At 42.6% G+C, this 15,718-nt stretch overlaps 1 protein-coding gene across 1 annotated transcript in view; it reads left to right on the forward strand.

Annotated features, from left to right (window-relative positions):
* The window catches only part of CEP170B (centrosomal protein 170B), a gene marked incomplete at both ends in the record, with an annotated part of 51,085 nt that extends 38,807 nt beyond the window's left edge, over window positions 1–12,278 (forward strand). The window contains 8 exons of the mRNA XM_079536809.1: window positions 1,915–2,164; window positions 4,812–4,971; window positions 7,928–7,966; window positions 8,526–8,669; window positions 9,556–9,644; window positions 10,179–10,272; window positions 11,270–11,321; window positions 12,043–12,278. Coding sequence (XP_079392935.1) covers window positions 1,915–2,164; window positions 4,812–4,971; window positions 7,928–7,966; window positions 8,526–8,669; window positions 9,556–9,644; window positions 10,179–10,272; window positions 11,270–11,321; window positions 12,043–12,278 — 1,064 coding nt within the window. The remainder of the gene's footprint in view (window positions 1–1,914; window positions 2,165–4,811; window positions 4,972–7,927; window positions 7,967–8,525; window positions 8,670–9,555; window positions 9,645–10,178; window positions 10,273–11,269; window positions 11,322–12,042) is intronic.
* Between the last annotated feature and the right edge of the window lie 3,440 nt (window positions 12,279–15,718).

Consider the following 15,718-nt stretch of genomic DNA (forward strand, 5'->3'; position numbering starts at 1 on the left):
ATACTTCAAATCATTTGGAGAAAAATGATAAGAGCTGGCCAGTTTTTGTTTTTTAAATGAATTGGTTTTTGATTTCCAGAGCTTTGTAGCAGCATCCTAACACCTTGTGCACAGTTGCAGCAGATGACGCTAATCTTTCCTTTGAATTAGTTGCTCTTAAAATACTAACCTCCTAATTCCTTGATAGGATTGTGCACCTTGCACAAGCTCTAAGTAGGCGTCCTCGTGCTTTGTAGTGCTGTAGCGGGTGTGTGGTGCATGTTCCTGTACTTATGTTACAGACACTGTGAATGAACGCCCAGAGCCCCGTTTCTGGGACAAAAACAAAAGGTTGCACTGTTCTATCAAAAGGTTTTTGAGCATGACACGATAACCCTTGAAAATACCAAATTTCAGGCCTTGGGAGTGAGGAGGCAAATGCGGTTGATTGATTCAAGGGTTTCTTAAAGCATTTAGCTACCCGCTATGGTTTCCACCTGTCCAGGTGGGAGAAAGTTAATCTCAACCACTGAGGAGCAGAATGAAGTATCTGCTGTGGGGACAAGAGATGTCAGTAGGTTGTCAAGCAGTCCAAAGTAACTGTGTGAAAAGCACAGATAATGACTGAACAATCCAACTTACCAGTTCAGAAAAAGAAGGATTGGTTCCCCCCCCCCCCCGCTCCTCTGTGTACCTGGTTTGTTTGCTCAAGGTAATTTGAATGGTACTAAGGGACTTGATTCTGATTTCCCTTGGTGTATAGAGTTGGTAAATCAGGCCCTTAGTGTTTGAAATCTCTGTTCAGTGACAGGTGACCTCTTGATTCTTGTTTTTTAATATATATAAAAGCAGAATACCTTTCTGCTGGTGGAATATGAGCTGATTTATTTTTTTGTATATACATATACTTTTAATCCCAAGCCAATATCTTTAAATAGCTGAGATAACAATGTCTAGGAACATGTTTTTTCTCTCTATGTGGTAACAGTCTGTAGTTTCTATCTCCATCTTTTATGCCAAATTCATTGTTTTTGTTTGCATGATTAATGATGCTGGCTTCATTCACTTTCAAAGGTTTAGCATTACGATAATCTTTGTAACACAGTGAAGCTTTCAGGTGTTGCAATTTTAAATAACCTGTCTGGCTTTGTGTCTGGTGGGTCTTCATTCTCCAAGGGAAGACAGAAGGGAATGAAGCACTATCTGTGAGGAGTGCAGTGAGATGGGGAAAATCTGGGAGCCACATTTTTAAGCAAGGAGTTTACTGCTGAGCACCTCAATGTTTGCCATGCAATGAGGACCTGGATCATCTCAGAACTGGCTGGGACAAGTGGGTGCTCTGCTTGGCTGCAGGGCTTGGAGCCAGTCTTGCCTGCCCGCCCATGTGGGCGCTTTTTGTAGGGTGTCATTAACAGGGATGGCAAGGCAGGAGACCAATGTGAGGTGCGGACAAATAGAACCACACATTGCATCTCTCCCTCACTCAAAAAAAAAAAAAAAGAAAAAAAAAAAGAAAAAAAAGCAAACCTTCTTTTGCTTGTTCTCAGAGTTGGTAAGGTGTCCACAGGCTTGAAAATGGGGCTCCTTCCAGATAATGATTTCTGTGGGATTGTGAGGAGTCTGAACTGTGTGCTGCTTACATACAGAGCTTCTGTGCACGGAGAACCAAGGCTGTGGTACTAATAAAATGCATTGGAGCTATTAGCAGTCATTCTGCTTTTGCACTCGAATTTCCTCCTCCAAATTTGTATAGTGGATGGGAGCCATTCAAAGTGCTCAGCTTTGAATTAAGCTCTGAGAATGTGCTGTTTGACTTAAAACCTGCACAGAAGCTCTCCTCCCTTTGTGTTCCTGGGCTAGTGTTGTGTTACCTTTGTGCCCTTTTGTAGTGATTCTTCACTTTCCTTGGTCTGAAACCAATTCATTTTTTATAAGCATCAAGGCGGAGACCGCAGGGTTCAGATTACACTTCTACTTCGGAGGAAGAATATGGCTCAAATCACAGCTCCCCTAAACACAAACGCTCCCATACTTCAACAGCCACACAGACGCCGAGGATACGTGGCTCTGGGCTGGGCAAGCAGAAACACAATGGCAGAGAGACAGATGACGACGAAGACTTTGATGACCATCCCGACCCCTACAACTTCATGGCACAGACAGCAGAGATAGCAGAAATAGCCAGGTGAGGAGGTGGGACATCAGGCCACATGCTTTCTGTTGTCTGGGTTTGTGTTAATGTTCAAAACTAGAGGTAGGAAGAGACACTCAGTCTGTTTGTTTTTTTATATCTGGGCACTGGTATGTCATCACAGAATAAAATCGTAGAATCACTGGAATAGAAAGGGACCTGTAAGGTCCATTTAGTCCAACATCCCCTGCAGTGAACAGGGGACACCTACAGCTCAGTCAGGTGCTCAGATCCCTGTCCAGCCATACCTTGGGTGTCTCATCCACCAGCTCTCTGGGCAGCCTGTGCCAGTGCCTCACCGCCCTTATTGTAAAACAACTTCTTCCTTATATCACGTCTGAATCTCCCCTCTTTTAGTTTGAAACCATTTCCTCTTGTCCTATCACAACAGACCCCACTATAGAGCCTGTCCTCTTCTTTCTTGCAGTCTCCCTTTAGATACTGAAAGGCTGCTCTCAGCTCTCCCCAGAGCCTGCTCTTCTCCAGCCTGCACAGCCCTGGTTCTCACCCTGCGCTCATAGGGGAGGTGTTCTACCCCTTGGGTCATTTTCATGGAGCTTTACAGCCTGTGCTTGGCAGTGCTCTTTGTGTGTTCTGCCTGGAAAATGCCAAGGTGCAAGGGAACCTTGGTTGTGTCTGAGTTTATTGCTTGTTTGAGCTGTGGACAGGTATCCTCTTTTAGCTTTGAGTCTGTCAAAACATGTATCTGTTATCTGCTTATTGCTGCTATCTGCTGGAAGGCTTCCGTGTGCACGGTCTAGTTCATGTGAACTGCCCTAATTCTCTGCAGATGGATTAGCAGAGGCTGAGGATGTAAACTGTTGAAGCTGCTTTGCCTGAAGCCAGTGAGGGAGCAGTAAGCAGTCACTGCAAGGCAGAGACCTCTTTGGTTGGCACAATTGAATCCAGACAAGAAAATCTGTCTGTATCTAAATGAGTTGTTGCTTAGCCTGATGTCTGTGCATACGGAGTCATTGTATCCTGGTGGTCCTGCGGTTGCCTGGAGGACATGGGCAGCAAAGCAAATATATGCTTTTTTTAAACAGTGGCGTTTGAGGTTTGACATCTCTAATATGTGACTGCGTTGTGCCAACTTTCCAGAAATACTGGTCTTCCATTGTGCTGCCATAGCTGAAATACTTTGCACAAAGGGAGCTGTCTTCTGTCTGCTCTGGGTCAGCATTTCCACATTAGATGTAGTGCATGCTGCATGGATCTCCAAAGGCTTTTCCTTTGCTGAACACTGCAGGCAGCCTGTTCCAAGCTGCCCTACCTGTGCTGTAGTGCATGTGCAAAATGTGTCCTTCCCTCGTAGCAGCGTTCCTGACGCGGGCGGGCGCTCCGGGTTGCAGGAGCTATAAATAAGCAGTTGCATCAGACTTGTCTGGCTCAGCACACTGCAGAACTCGGTCACAGTCTGCCTCCTAATTGCCGTTCTGATTTCCGCTGCTGCTCCCAAATTAACTGGGAGGGGTTTAAAGGAGGCAGGGAGAGTTAAAAGGGAAAATGTCACTTGTTTACAGAAGGCGAATCACAGAGCGGATGCAATCAGTGACAGCTCTGTCCGAAACCATCACAGGCAGGGCACCTTAGGCAGAGATCATACTCCTTTTTCTTACTTCAATTACACATTTTCATTCCAAGGAAATGTTTCCGTAGGCTGACAGCTTTATTACATTGCTTGTTCTTTTTCCAATTAAAGGAGAAATCATCTCTCAGCTGAAGCTAGCTAGCTGGAAGACCATCTTTATAACTACAGACTGCTTTGCATCTGAGCATCTTTTTTTTTTTTTTTTTCAGTCTGTGCTTGTAACAATCCAGAGTCTTAAAAACTGGTTTTGAGATCTGGAGCAGAGTGCTGCAGTCACTGAGTGCTCTCTGCACACCTGGCAAGGGACTTGAGGTTTCTGACAGTCACATCGCTCTGAGGTGTGTCCTGCATAGCCCTACTAGTGCCTCATCCCTTGTGGAGATCCTGAGGCATGTTTTGAGTTTTAAACTACAGGGGAAAAGGAAATACATTGTGAGGATTTTACTATTTATGTGATAAAGAACAAAGGTTTTCTCTTTCCAGAAGAGTTCTAGCCATGTTGTAGAATGCTGTACTGGGATAATTTGCATAAGGCTGAAGGACTTACTGTTCTTTTGAATGATGGAGAAATGCTTTCATCATTTTTTTTTTTTTCCTGCTTTAACAGTTTAAGCATGGAAATAAGCCATTAATATAATGGTCACCAATGGCTTTGTTGCTTCTGCTTTCCTTCTGTAAGGGAGAACAAAACTCCTAAGTAAAAGAAGTGACCTTGTTCTATTAAAAAAAAGGACTGAGTGGGAAACAGTAATGTAGAACTTCTTCATGGATCATCTCCAATACTTTTTGCTAATGTGTAGTCACTAAAGTTTGTTTTTCAAGTCTGTGTTGAAACTTGGATACAGGAGAGGATTTATTTTGTTACTCATGTATGCAGACAGTGTTCCTCAGTACTGTGCCAAGGCACCCAAAGCTCTGCAGAGGTTGTAAGTCATGCAAACTTGCTGTGGTTGCCAGTAAAAAAGTCTTTTGTGGCTGCTCTACTGATGTTTTATGAATATGAGGCTTGTATCATGGGTCCTAACTGCTGTGCTGCACGCTGTGCTTCAGGCTTAGCCAGACCTTGGTGAAGGATGTGGCCATCCTTGCTCGAGAGATTCACGATGTTGCTGGAGATGGGGACTCGCAGAGTTCGTCAGGGACAGGACCAAGCACCTCCCTCAGCTCTGTGCCCAACACTCCTGCTTCCACCATATCAGCAAGAGAAGAGGTAAGATCCTCTAGGGCAGAAATCTTGGCTTCTGAATGCATAGCAAGTATGCAGGACCTGTGAACAGCCAGTGGGGTGAGCAAGGATGAAGGAGGTTAATGGGGGGAGGGGGGGAGGATGGAGGCAACTTCATAATTTGACTCAATCGGTGCAGCTGCTCAGGGATTCAGCTCAAATTCATCTGTAAAGTCACCTAGAGGCTGCAGCTGCTAAAGTAAGATCGCCTTTGTTGGTTTATAAATCCCAATTCCCTCCTGTCTATCACTAGTGTGGGTTTAAAAATCCTTTTTTTTTTTTTTTTTTTTTTTTAATTTGCTATTCAGGTAGGCCTCTTGGTCCTCAATTGTCTGTTGTGAGATTAGAGGCCTGACTAAATACGATTCAAAGCAGAGGCCAAACTTGTTACCCTGCTAGGAGAGGAGTTGGAGGCCCTGTGACCCTGCTGAAGGTGCAACACAGAAGTCTGGGGAGATTCCTGCGGGATCACATGTGGAAGGCTGAGCTCCTGTTAAACCCAACCAGCTGCAGCCTTCCCAGAGAGGGTTTTGTCCCCAGGTGTTGTTTAGCTTTGAGCCAGAGTACACAAACATTTCGCAATAAGTTCAGGCTCTGAGACAGTGTTTTATTGCTTTGTTTACATGCAAATGCCACACCTGCAAAACTGCCTTTTGTGTTGCCCTTTTTGAGCAGCCAAGGTGACAAATCTATCTTTCTTCTGATTTGCAAATGAAACCTTTTACTGTGGGTTGGCAATGACCAGCACCCACTTCCTTCCACAAAAGCAGCTGGCCTACATCTTTGCAGGGTGCCACTGAAGGGTGCGGCCCTCAGTCAGCATACACAGAGGGTGGTTTCCTGCAGCTAGGTAGCAGTGATACCTGCAGAACTCAGGCTGAGGGTGCTTCTACTCTGTGTGAAATGCTGGGCTGCTGATGCTGAGACAAAGAGCTGAATAATCGTGAATAGCTTGGGGTCCTGAACTGTGCTTTTCAGGGTCGTGTTATGAATGGGTGTGATACAAACTAATGTGGAATTGAATAAATACTCATCACATCTTTGGAACTGGACTATAGTCAGTGGGCATCCTTCCAGATCTACCTCTGAAAGGTTCTGATGAATTGGTGCTCAGATAATTACTTCAGCTTAATGTAGGGAAGGTAATAGGAAATCTCTGAAGATTGGAGTGTGTGATGCTAAGCACTGTGAACAACTTCACATTGAATATTCTAGGGAAGGACACAGTGATGAGAAATTACTATACTGTTCTAGTAATATTAGCAATGTTGTACAAAACATCTGGTAATAGAAAATATGTGAATATGCAGTGTTTACTGTGTCCTCACCTCTTACAGCTCTAGCTTTTACAGTGTTGTATGCCATTCTGCTAGCCCTTGATTTTCTACTACTAAATACTTGCACCAGCTCTAAGAAACTGGAGGAAAAATCAGAAACAAGTGCTGATACTGGAATAACTTCTGAGGGTTTAGGTTTTTTTACCAGCAGCTTCAATTTAGACTTGTGCGTGCTGTGACATTTCTCAGCCTCACACAAATTGCTTTTAGAATTGCTTTTATTACAGAGCTTGATTAAAAGTTAAATTGTGTGTGTTCTCTTAAAAGTATAAGATGGAGCTTTAGATTTAAAACTTATTCTTCATATTTTGTCCCTTCAGGTCCAGTGTTTGCTTGAATGTTAGACAGGGAGGTTTTCAGTTTCCCCCCTGCATGTTTACGGTGGCTTTGTTTTCAGAGCTGTCAACTGTATGGTACACAGTAATCCAGATTCCAGTGATATTGAGCTGAATTTTGCTACAAATTAAGCAAACCTAAACTAAAATGTGTTCAGCAAGAGTGAAACCTTTGTTATTCCTGCCTTCTGAAGCCTTAGGCTGTATGTGAGTAGATGTCACAAGACCCAGCTTTCTGCAGAGCTGAGCAGCCAAGCTGAAAGCTTAGCTGCTGCAAGAGTAGTCAAGTGGGTCAGCCCAAAGCAGCACCACTTCATGATAGAGTCCTGCACAATTGTGTTTTTTAAAGTTGATATTGGTTTAGGAGAAAACTGAAGATTCCATTTATGTTTATTATAAACTGTTGCTTAACTTGCTCGGTGTGACTGTTGCTATGATGGAAGGAAACACTTGCAGATGTGCAGTTGAAGTTGTGGATGCCCCCATCCCTGGAAGTGTTCAAAGGCAGGTTGGATGGGGTCCTGGGCAGCCTGAGCTGATGCCTGATTTTAGTGGTTGGCAGCACTGCCCATGACAAAGAGGTTAGACCTAGACAAACTCTGAGGTCCCTGTCAGCCCAAGCAGTTCTAAGATTCTGTGAGACAGAACAGAAAGCATGAGATCAGGCCAGCTCCCATATAAAGACCCCTTAGTGGTGGTGAAGCTGGTACTGCTCCTATAGTGTTTTCACGTGCTTGTGCTGAGACCTGTCAGACTGGAGTATCTCATTCCCTTCTGATGCTGTTTCACTGCTGTAACCAACCTAACTCACTGCACTTCACAAAAAGATGCTTAAAAAAGGAAGCTTATTTTTAGCTAACCATTTTGGCTGTTGTATACCTACAGCATAATGTCTTATGCTTTCTGCCTGAGTATAACTCAAGTGCTACTGCATAGAGTTGGGGGAACCTGGGCCTTAAATGGTTTTCCTCATAAGCAGAGTGCTGTTGCCAACCAGAGAGCGTCCTGGGCTATGTGTCTAGTCCATTTTTGGTGCTCAGAGAGCTCCTGGGTTTCTCTCAATACTGTCCACAAGTTGGAGCTGCAAAACTGGTTAGGTGCCCAGGACCTCCGTGGGCTTCAGTGCATGCTGATGGGTTGGGCATTGAGTGCTGGTCCTTTGGAATGCGCTTTTGGGAATGTCACCCCAAGATAACAAGACGTGTTCTATGATACCTGCTGTCATAGTCATTCAGTAGCATTGATCTCTTTGTTTCTGTTTTAACACAGATTGCTCGTAGATCTTTTCGGCTGGCATATCCATCTCAGGTGCACTTTCCATCCCATTATTTTTGTGTTTCTGTCTCGTTGCTCTTGTTTTTCTCATCTTCTTTCAGAGTTTTTTGTCCTTTGGTCAACCAAACATGAGTAGCTGTCTTGCTGTTTCTGTTCTTCGTGTTGTCTGTATTATCAGTGGCCTTGTGTTGCTTTTTCATCTCTACCATGTGTTACTGAATGGTTTCTGATTAAGTTTAGTGTCACTTTAATGTTGCATTGATATATTAAAACACAAGATGTGGGAAAACAGGGCCTTTTTCAATTTTAGCCTATATTCCTAAAAGGCAGAGGTGTTCTTTTCGACTGCTTGTTCAAGTCTTAAAAGCATAAAGTGGAACGGCCTACTGAGTTCCATAGAATGACTCCAGTTGCTGGAAGTTTGCAGGATTGGGGTCTAGAATTGTGCTTAGGAACCCATACCTGTCTGAACAAGACTTGAATGACTCAGTGTTCCCCTGGGGCTTGCCTGAAAATCTGCGTTACCTGCAGTGAGTGGCTGTGTGCCTCCTTCCCTACTAATTTTAATGACTCATTACTCATTATTTCCAAGTTGGTGCAGCACATTCCAGAAGCAAGTCTGAACTACCAGAAAGTGCCTCCGGGATCAGTGGAACTGAAGAATTTTGACCAAAATATGAATGATAATAGAGAAGACGATCTATCCAAAAAAACAAGGACACGAAACCGTGAGGAGGCAAGCCAACTTTTTCTTTACTTTCTTACTTACTTATGACATTACTTGCAGTATGCATATATGCTCTTCTAAGCTGCCAAAGGCAACTACTGACAAAAATGCACATCTTTATCAACAAAAGAGAGCTCTTGAGAGGTAATATTAAAAACAGAATAAAAGGAACAGAAAATCACTCTTAAAAGCTGATACTAACTGGAATTATGCTCCACTAAGATGTGAGACTGAATTGCTGATAAGGAGACATTCAGTGGTAGTGCCCATTTTGGCTCTTTCACTTTTTGTTAGAAAGGAAAACCACAAACGTCTAAACTTTGAAAGGCGCAACATCAGTGTTCTCATGTCATGAGTACTCTTCCATAAGCAGTGATGGCACCTTATTTTTCTGCAGAGGGCATGCTGGCCAGAGCTGCTCTTGGAACAGCTGTGCCAAAGTCAGGATATGCCTGGCCAAATGCCAGGATATGTGACCATGAGAGTGGCTTGAAATCTGATAAAATCACTTTAGAAGGTTTCATTCCCACTGCTTGTGGGAGTTCTTGGCTTGTGAGTGTTTTTTTGTTTCATGTGTGTGTGTATGCGTACTTGGTTCCTTGCTTGTTTTTGGGGGAGAATCTTTCTGTGAGACTTCTAAAGTCTCATAGAAAGCAGTTATGTGTCTTCAAACAGCTCTGTGTTCCTCTATTCTTCCAGATAAGTCTGAACTGTTAATCTTCCTGCCAAAGTGCTGTAACAAAGCTGTACATCATTTAATCTTTCCTGAGCCTTGAATATCATCCCTGTAGCTAAAAATGCTTCAGTGAAGATCGTTTACTCTGAAAACTTCCAGGTTTTTTGATGTGCCAGTTCTGCTAAAATTGCTTTATCTGATTTTTCTCTTTTACTTTAGGTCATCTTTGACAACCTGATGCTGAACCCAGTGTCCCAGTTATCGCACACAATCCGTGAAAATACAGAAAACCTAGCTGAAAAAATGAAGTAAGCAACTTTTTGTCCTTGGCCTGAAATGCTGTCAGTCTGCTTGTGAAAGGTAACAAATTGTCATTTTTTGAGAGGCTTATTATCAAGGTGCAGGGAGTCGATGTGAGAAATGGATTGTATGGTGAAGGAAAGGTAATGTGATTATTTGCCATCTCTTTTTTTCAGATGTGTGGTCTTTGGAATTCTAGTGCTGAATTTGTAATGCCTCTTGTTGCATTAACTTTGAAATGTTCCCTGAGGAAAGGGGGGGGGGGATGTCTTCCTGTTGGTGGATTGTCTCCTCTTTTCTCTCAAGGGTCTCAGAAAGCCTGCAGATCGCCTGGACTTGTGCAACAACAAAGCTTCTTGTTGCTCCAGAAGCCATCAGTTACAGACAATCCGAAGTCCTTCCCTAAATCAGCTGAAAGGAGCTTTGTCCTGTCACTAATCCACTAATCTCCTTTGTTGCCACATCTTGTGATAATTAAGTCTTTTAAACAGTCAGCTTTTGGATGGCAATTTTAAGACTCGTTTCACATTTTTGTGCTGCAGGATTTTGTTTCAAAACTCAGAGAGGACCTGGGAGGAGATGGAGGCCAAAATTAACTCTGAAAACGAAGTGCCAATTCTGAAGACATCAAACAAGGTAGATGTGAACAAGTACACTCCTCAGGGCTTGTGTCCACGGAAGCTTTTTGAAAAATGAAAAGAACAAGTCCTGACCCTTCTGAAACCCCATTTCTGAAATTGGTAGTACATTTGCATGTGTTCAATTGCTGTTTCTTGGTGGTGTTTTCAGTATGACAAGGTGAGTTCCTCCAGCTGTTCTGCTAGTCACTTTCACCAAAATCTTCCCTTCTGCCTTAATTCATATTTGGATACCCAGTCCCTTAGCAGATGTTCAGGGTCATTAGATTCCATTTAAACATCTTCTAAAGCATCACCTGCCTCACCTGCCCTGTGGTTGCCACAGCTTTAATTGCACGTTGGTGCTTGTCCTGTATTTTTTTTCACCTGTTACAGTTCTGTAATAGGGCAATAAAAATGTGCCTCATCCGTAGGGTGTTTGTGCTCTCATAACTTCTTACTCTTATTTATGGGGACTGCCAGCATGGATTTCAGTGCAATAGTGGGTCTCAGCAAGCCTGACTAATGCCAAGTGTACATATAACTGTGTGCAGGACCTGTGTCTAAAGGGTCAGTGCTACACTAGTGTACACAAGGCCAATTGCTTTGGTTGCAAACATCTTTGTATACGTGGTAGTGAAGGAGTGTGAACGAGCCTAAGCACAGTGTTCAGCTATGTGGACAGTTCATCTGGCTAACTTTTCAAATCTACTAAACCACTGAGGCTATGAACTGGGTGGTGTAGTAGCACTTGAGGAAAATAAGGCAGAGCAGAGGTCCCATGCACTGACCAGATACACCTAAATACAGATCACAGAATCGCCTAGGCTAGAAAAAACCTTCAAAATCACCATGTCCAACCATAATGCTATATTTGTCTTTTCTGTTGTATAAGCAGTGTTGGAACTGACTTTGAATATTCTTGATAGGAGAGGGCAGGAAGAGTTAGTGCTAGATTCTTAAATTAGTTGAATAAGTTTTTTTCCTTAACTCTCTTCTCATGCTTTTGTTTCTAGGAAATCAGTTCTATCCTGAAGGAGCTCAGGAGAGTTCAAAAACAGCTTGAAGGTTGGTCATTTGAAATGTGCTTTTTCTTTGTTAGTAAGTTTTACAGAATAAAACAATGTGCCTTGATTTACCAGTGAAAGCTGGAAAGGGCTGCAAGTATAGTTTGCTCTGTGCTCTTTGAGTGGATATGGAACGAACAGTATATTTATTTTGTGCTGCCAGTTTTTAGTTTTCCAAAATTGTTGACTTCTGAAATGTGGAAACTGTTGCTGTGGAAATGCTTTGTTTGTGGTAATTAGGATATTCACATGAGATGAACTGGCAAAGGTCTGTTCTGCTGGAAGAAATATTTAGCAGCTCTTTCTACCAGTAAGCTGTGTTCTGCTTTCTGACTGTGTAAGCATTCACACTGACTTGAATCTTGTACATAGAGCTCTGCACATAGGGGTGGCAAGGTGATCTCAGTAGCTGCCTCTTAGATCATTTGGAAGCTTAATAAAGACATACAAAAACACAGAGAAGTAATTTCAGCCTCCTGCTATATGCGGTTTACTGGTGTAGTTTGTCTTTTCCAATTCAACCAGAAAGCTGAGTGTCCTTGTAACTTCAGTTTGGGAGAGGTTTTGCTTATTAAAGCTGCTTAGGCTGAGGAAGAAAACAACATAATTAAAATGAACACAGGTACTGCCAGCAGTTCTATGGCCTTCAAAATGAAGGGAAGCAAATTTCTGTTTGGAAACTGCTGAGTGCTGCTAATGTGTCTGTCTCTTTTTTTCCCCAGTGATAAATGCTATCATTGACCCTACTGGAAACTTGGATGTAGTTGCCAGTAACAAAGCATCTTCTGCTGCTAAACAATCAACAGCCACTAAAGTCAGGACTGCTAATGCTTCTGGATCCACACTGGAGACTTTGTCTCCAGCACAGATGAGAAGCTACACACAGAAATCAAACTGTGGGTCTTCTAGCTTGCAAGATACAAATTTCATTCCAGATGGAGAGAAATACGTGATCTGATATTTTGTATTGCTATCATATTGTAATCTACTGTAGTATTGTGTGTGAGTGGTTTGTGGACAGTTTGTGTGGAGCAGTTGTTTAGATTGCTAATACATTGCACAAAAGAAAGGAATCTATGCTGTGAGGGTGAATGGCAAGTCTGCATATGCCTTTGAATCAAGACTAGCACTGTAGAGCAGCACATGTTCAGCATAGAGGCAAACTGATTTCTCACAATTTACTCACTCTTCCAGTGTTGTGCCATAAGCAAACAGGCTTTGCACACCCTCTGTTCAGTACTGCCCAGTGCTTTTGCATCAGCCTGTTCATAATGATTCAGTTGTAACGAGGCTCAATTTAAGAAACACTTTTTTGGGTACTAGATTTATTTTGGTTTTGTTTGCTTTGCTGTTTTGTTTTAATTGTGTAAGCGAGCATTGCAGCTCTGTTGGAATCCAAGTGCAAATCCAGCAGAATGATGGTGCAATATAGTGGGTTTCTAGGAGAAACTCTCATTACAGTTCTCTAAGTAGTCCTTTTCAGCAGTCTTAAAAAGGCAACCATACTGAAGTTGTACATTTTTATGTTCTTTTTTCAGCCCCAAAACTAAAACAAGACATAATTTCTTTTTTTTTTCTTCCCTCTTGGTCAAGTGTAAGAGTTGTTAATTGTGTGAATGTAATGACTACTAATGCAGTTGCTGTTTTTGATGTTTCAGTCCCAAAATTATTTGTAGGTACGAAAAGTCAAATTATGGTTTAGCTTGCCAAATTTTTGATACAGTTCCTCTCTTTACAGGTTCAAAAGATTTGCTGTACAATCTTTCACAGTGAGCTACAAATGCTCCAGTCTGGGCCAAGGACTGAGATGGTTGTGATTTAGCTAATTGTTAAGAGAAACATCTGTTCCAGTGGCTCACGTTATAAACTTAATTGCATAGCTGCTGTGAACTAGTGTTCACTTGATGGCACTCAAAACAGAATGGCAGAAATGTAGCTCCTCGTTTATGGTTAGTTCTGCTATGAACTTCTTATTCAGTGCAGAAGTGCTTGAAAACCACCATGCTGTGCTGTTCCTTAGGAACCACCTGCCAGTGTCAAGCACTTGGTACAGTTGGGATTTTTGTCTGGATTTTGTCTTTTTTTTGTCTATCTCCTAGACATTGATGAGTATTACGTGCAGTTGCACTAAGCAGTTTCCTGTTGAAAAAGCATTGCGTTTTGTATCCACCCTTTCAGTTACATACAAAACCCAAAGCAGTTTTTCTTACTTTAAGAACAAAAGGTTTGTTTTTTGAGGGGACCTCTTCCAGGTGTGTTTGCTCCCAGTTTTCTCCATCCTGTAGTAATTCCTTTGTCATTCATTCCTGGTCCACAAGCAGTAATCAGGTAGAGAAATCCTTCCATATTCATGGAGGAAACATTTGCTGGGAAAGGTGAGCAGATGAGTTCCACTTTGCCCTCATACAGTGTGTAGTTTAACCAGTGAAAATGGAACCCCAAGCTTGACTGCTGCTTCTTGTGTGCTGACTTTATATTTTGGGGTGGTAGTGGATCCCTTAGTTAGCTTCAGTAGTTACCTGAGCTTTTCTGCTACAATGTCGTGAAAGTGGGAGCCAGCTACAATAATTTCAATAAGTAGGAATGCTCACAAAGAGTTTAATCTTACTAGCAAAGAGCATGAGGGCTTTCCTGGTGAAGCCATTGGGAAATTTAAGTCAATTTCAGCAGAAACAGAATCAGTCCTGTGATGGGAGGATGCCAGCAGGCCATTAGCTTCTCGTCTCTACAAGATGCTGGCTGTCAAACAATAAGTTCAGATACCCTTCCAAGATCTCCAGCAGCTTATAAGGCTCATCTGCTTGTGTGGAAATGCTCTTCCATGAAGAAATCTGCTGAATTTCACATAAATGAAAGCAGAATAAAAGAAAAGAGAAAAAAAAATTGCCCTTCATGTTCTTCTGCCTGTAATTTACGCACTGTACCTTCTTCTGCCTGTAGTATGCTGAATGTGTTCATTTGGTTGTTTATTCTGATCTGTCTTTCCTTGAGATGCCTGACTGTGTCTGTGATGAATATCCTACGTGGCGGTGTTGTTCCTGACATATGACACGTGTGTTCAGGCCCTTCTTTGTTAGGGCTTAGTATGTCCAGGTGCTACCCCAACTCATTAGGAGTTGAAGGACCTTCACAGATAAGGTGTTGCTGTTAGTTTCAGTTTTGCTATAGAAACACATGAATTACTCAGACATCTGAATTTTATTGTTCACTATGTTTCTGCATCTTCCTAGCTGTGCTCTGGTGGTTTTTGTTTCTCTGCAACACGTCCTTGATGTGACTTCTGTTTACTTTCACTTGAAAATTACTTGATTCTTACTTCTTTGGTAAACACATCAGGAATGGATTTTCATCCTTGATTGCTTTGCTCTGAATTTGAGAGAGAGCCTGCAGCCACCTGACATCAACCCACCAAACATGGGACCTCTTCAAGTACGGGATGCAGCAGTCCATGTCTGCTTGCAATTTGGATGTGTTTGTGTAGGGCTGGGGGGAGATGCACAGCTTGACTTATTTGTGACTCAGCCAGAATACACAATGCTTGTGTGCTGACACAGCGTTCATGCTTGGATCTTTGCATTCAAAACACTCTTGTTGGTGATGAAATGCAACTTGTCTTTCCTCGTGTTCGCTGCTTCTGAAATACATACACTCCATTTGCACTTGTCTGCTCCGATAAGCCAAAGAGAGAGCCACACAACCACAGCTCCTTCATCCTTTGGTCGTTCTTACAGTGTGCATGGCCATGAAAACACGCCTGTGTGTGACTGCAGTGCTGCTCTCCAGGTGTATCCTGCTGCCCAGGCTCAGTGTGCAGGAAACCTGATGGCTTTGGCAGGCTGTGTGTGGAGTTTGGAGCGACCCTGACCCCACGGGCAGTTCTCATTACCATTTTGCTTTCGTGTGTTTTGTATTTGACTAAAGAAATGTAACAAAGGGTGGGATTTTTCAAAGCCGCAGGGAAGCAAGTGCTCAGACCCTTTTGGGCTCCCAAGGGAATTTGGGTGCCTGATGTCAGGAGCACCTTTCAAAATCCCATTCCTCCGTTCTGCTATACTTGAAAACCATGTTCTCAGTTCAGCGCTTTCAAATGTAAAAACCTGTTCTTTTGTTCTGATGGAATGAATGTAAATTTCTGCAAGAATGTGTGGGAGCTTTGCTAGGGAGGACCTTAACTACAGCCATGTCCTGTTGTGGTTGTGCTCCAGGAGGAAAGAAGTCTGCATCATCTTCAAGTATTTTAGTAAGGGTAAAACTAGTGGAATGTTTACATCCAGACTACTGGGAAGGAAAAAAAGAAAAAAAAGAAAAAAAAAAAAAGGGTGAAAAAAATGTAAATAAGTGCAAGATTCTACTAGTTTTTGTTGTGTTGCGGATCACAGTAGCTATTTTTGAAGCTGG

Source organism: Tetrao urogallus, assembly GCF_951394365.1.
Source record: "Tetrao urogallus genome assembly, chromosome: 6".
In the NCBI taxonomy this organism is placed as follows: Eukaryota; Metazoa; Chordata; class Aves; order Galliformes; family Phasianidae; genus Tetrao; species Tetrao urogallus.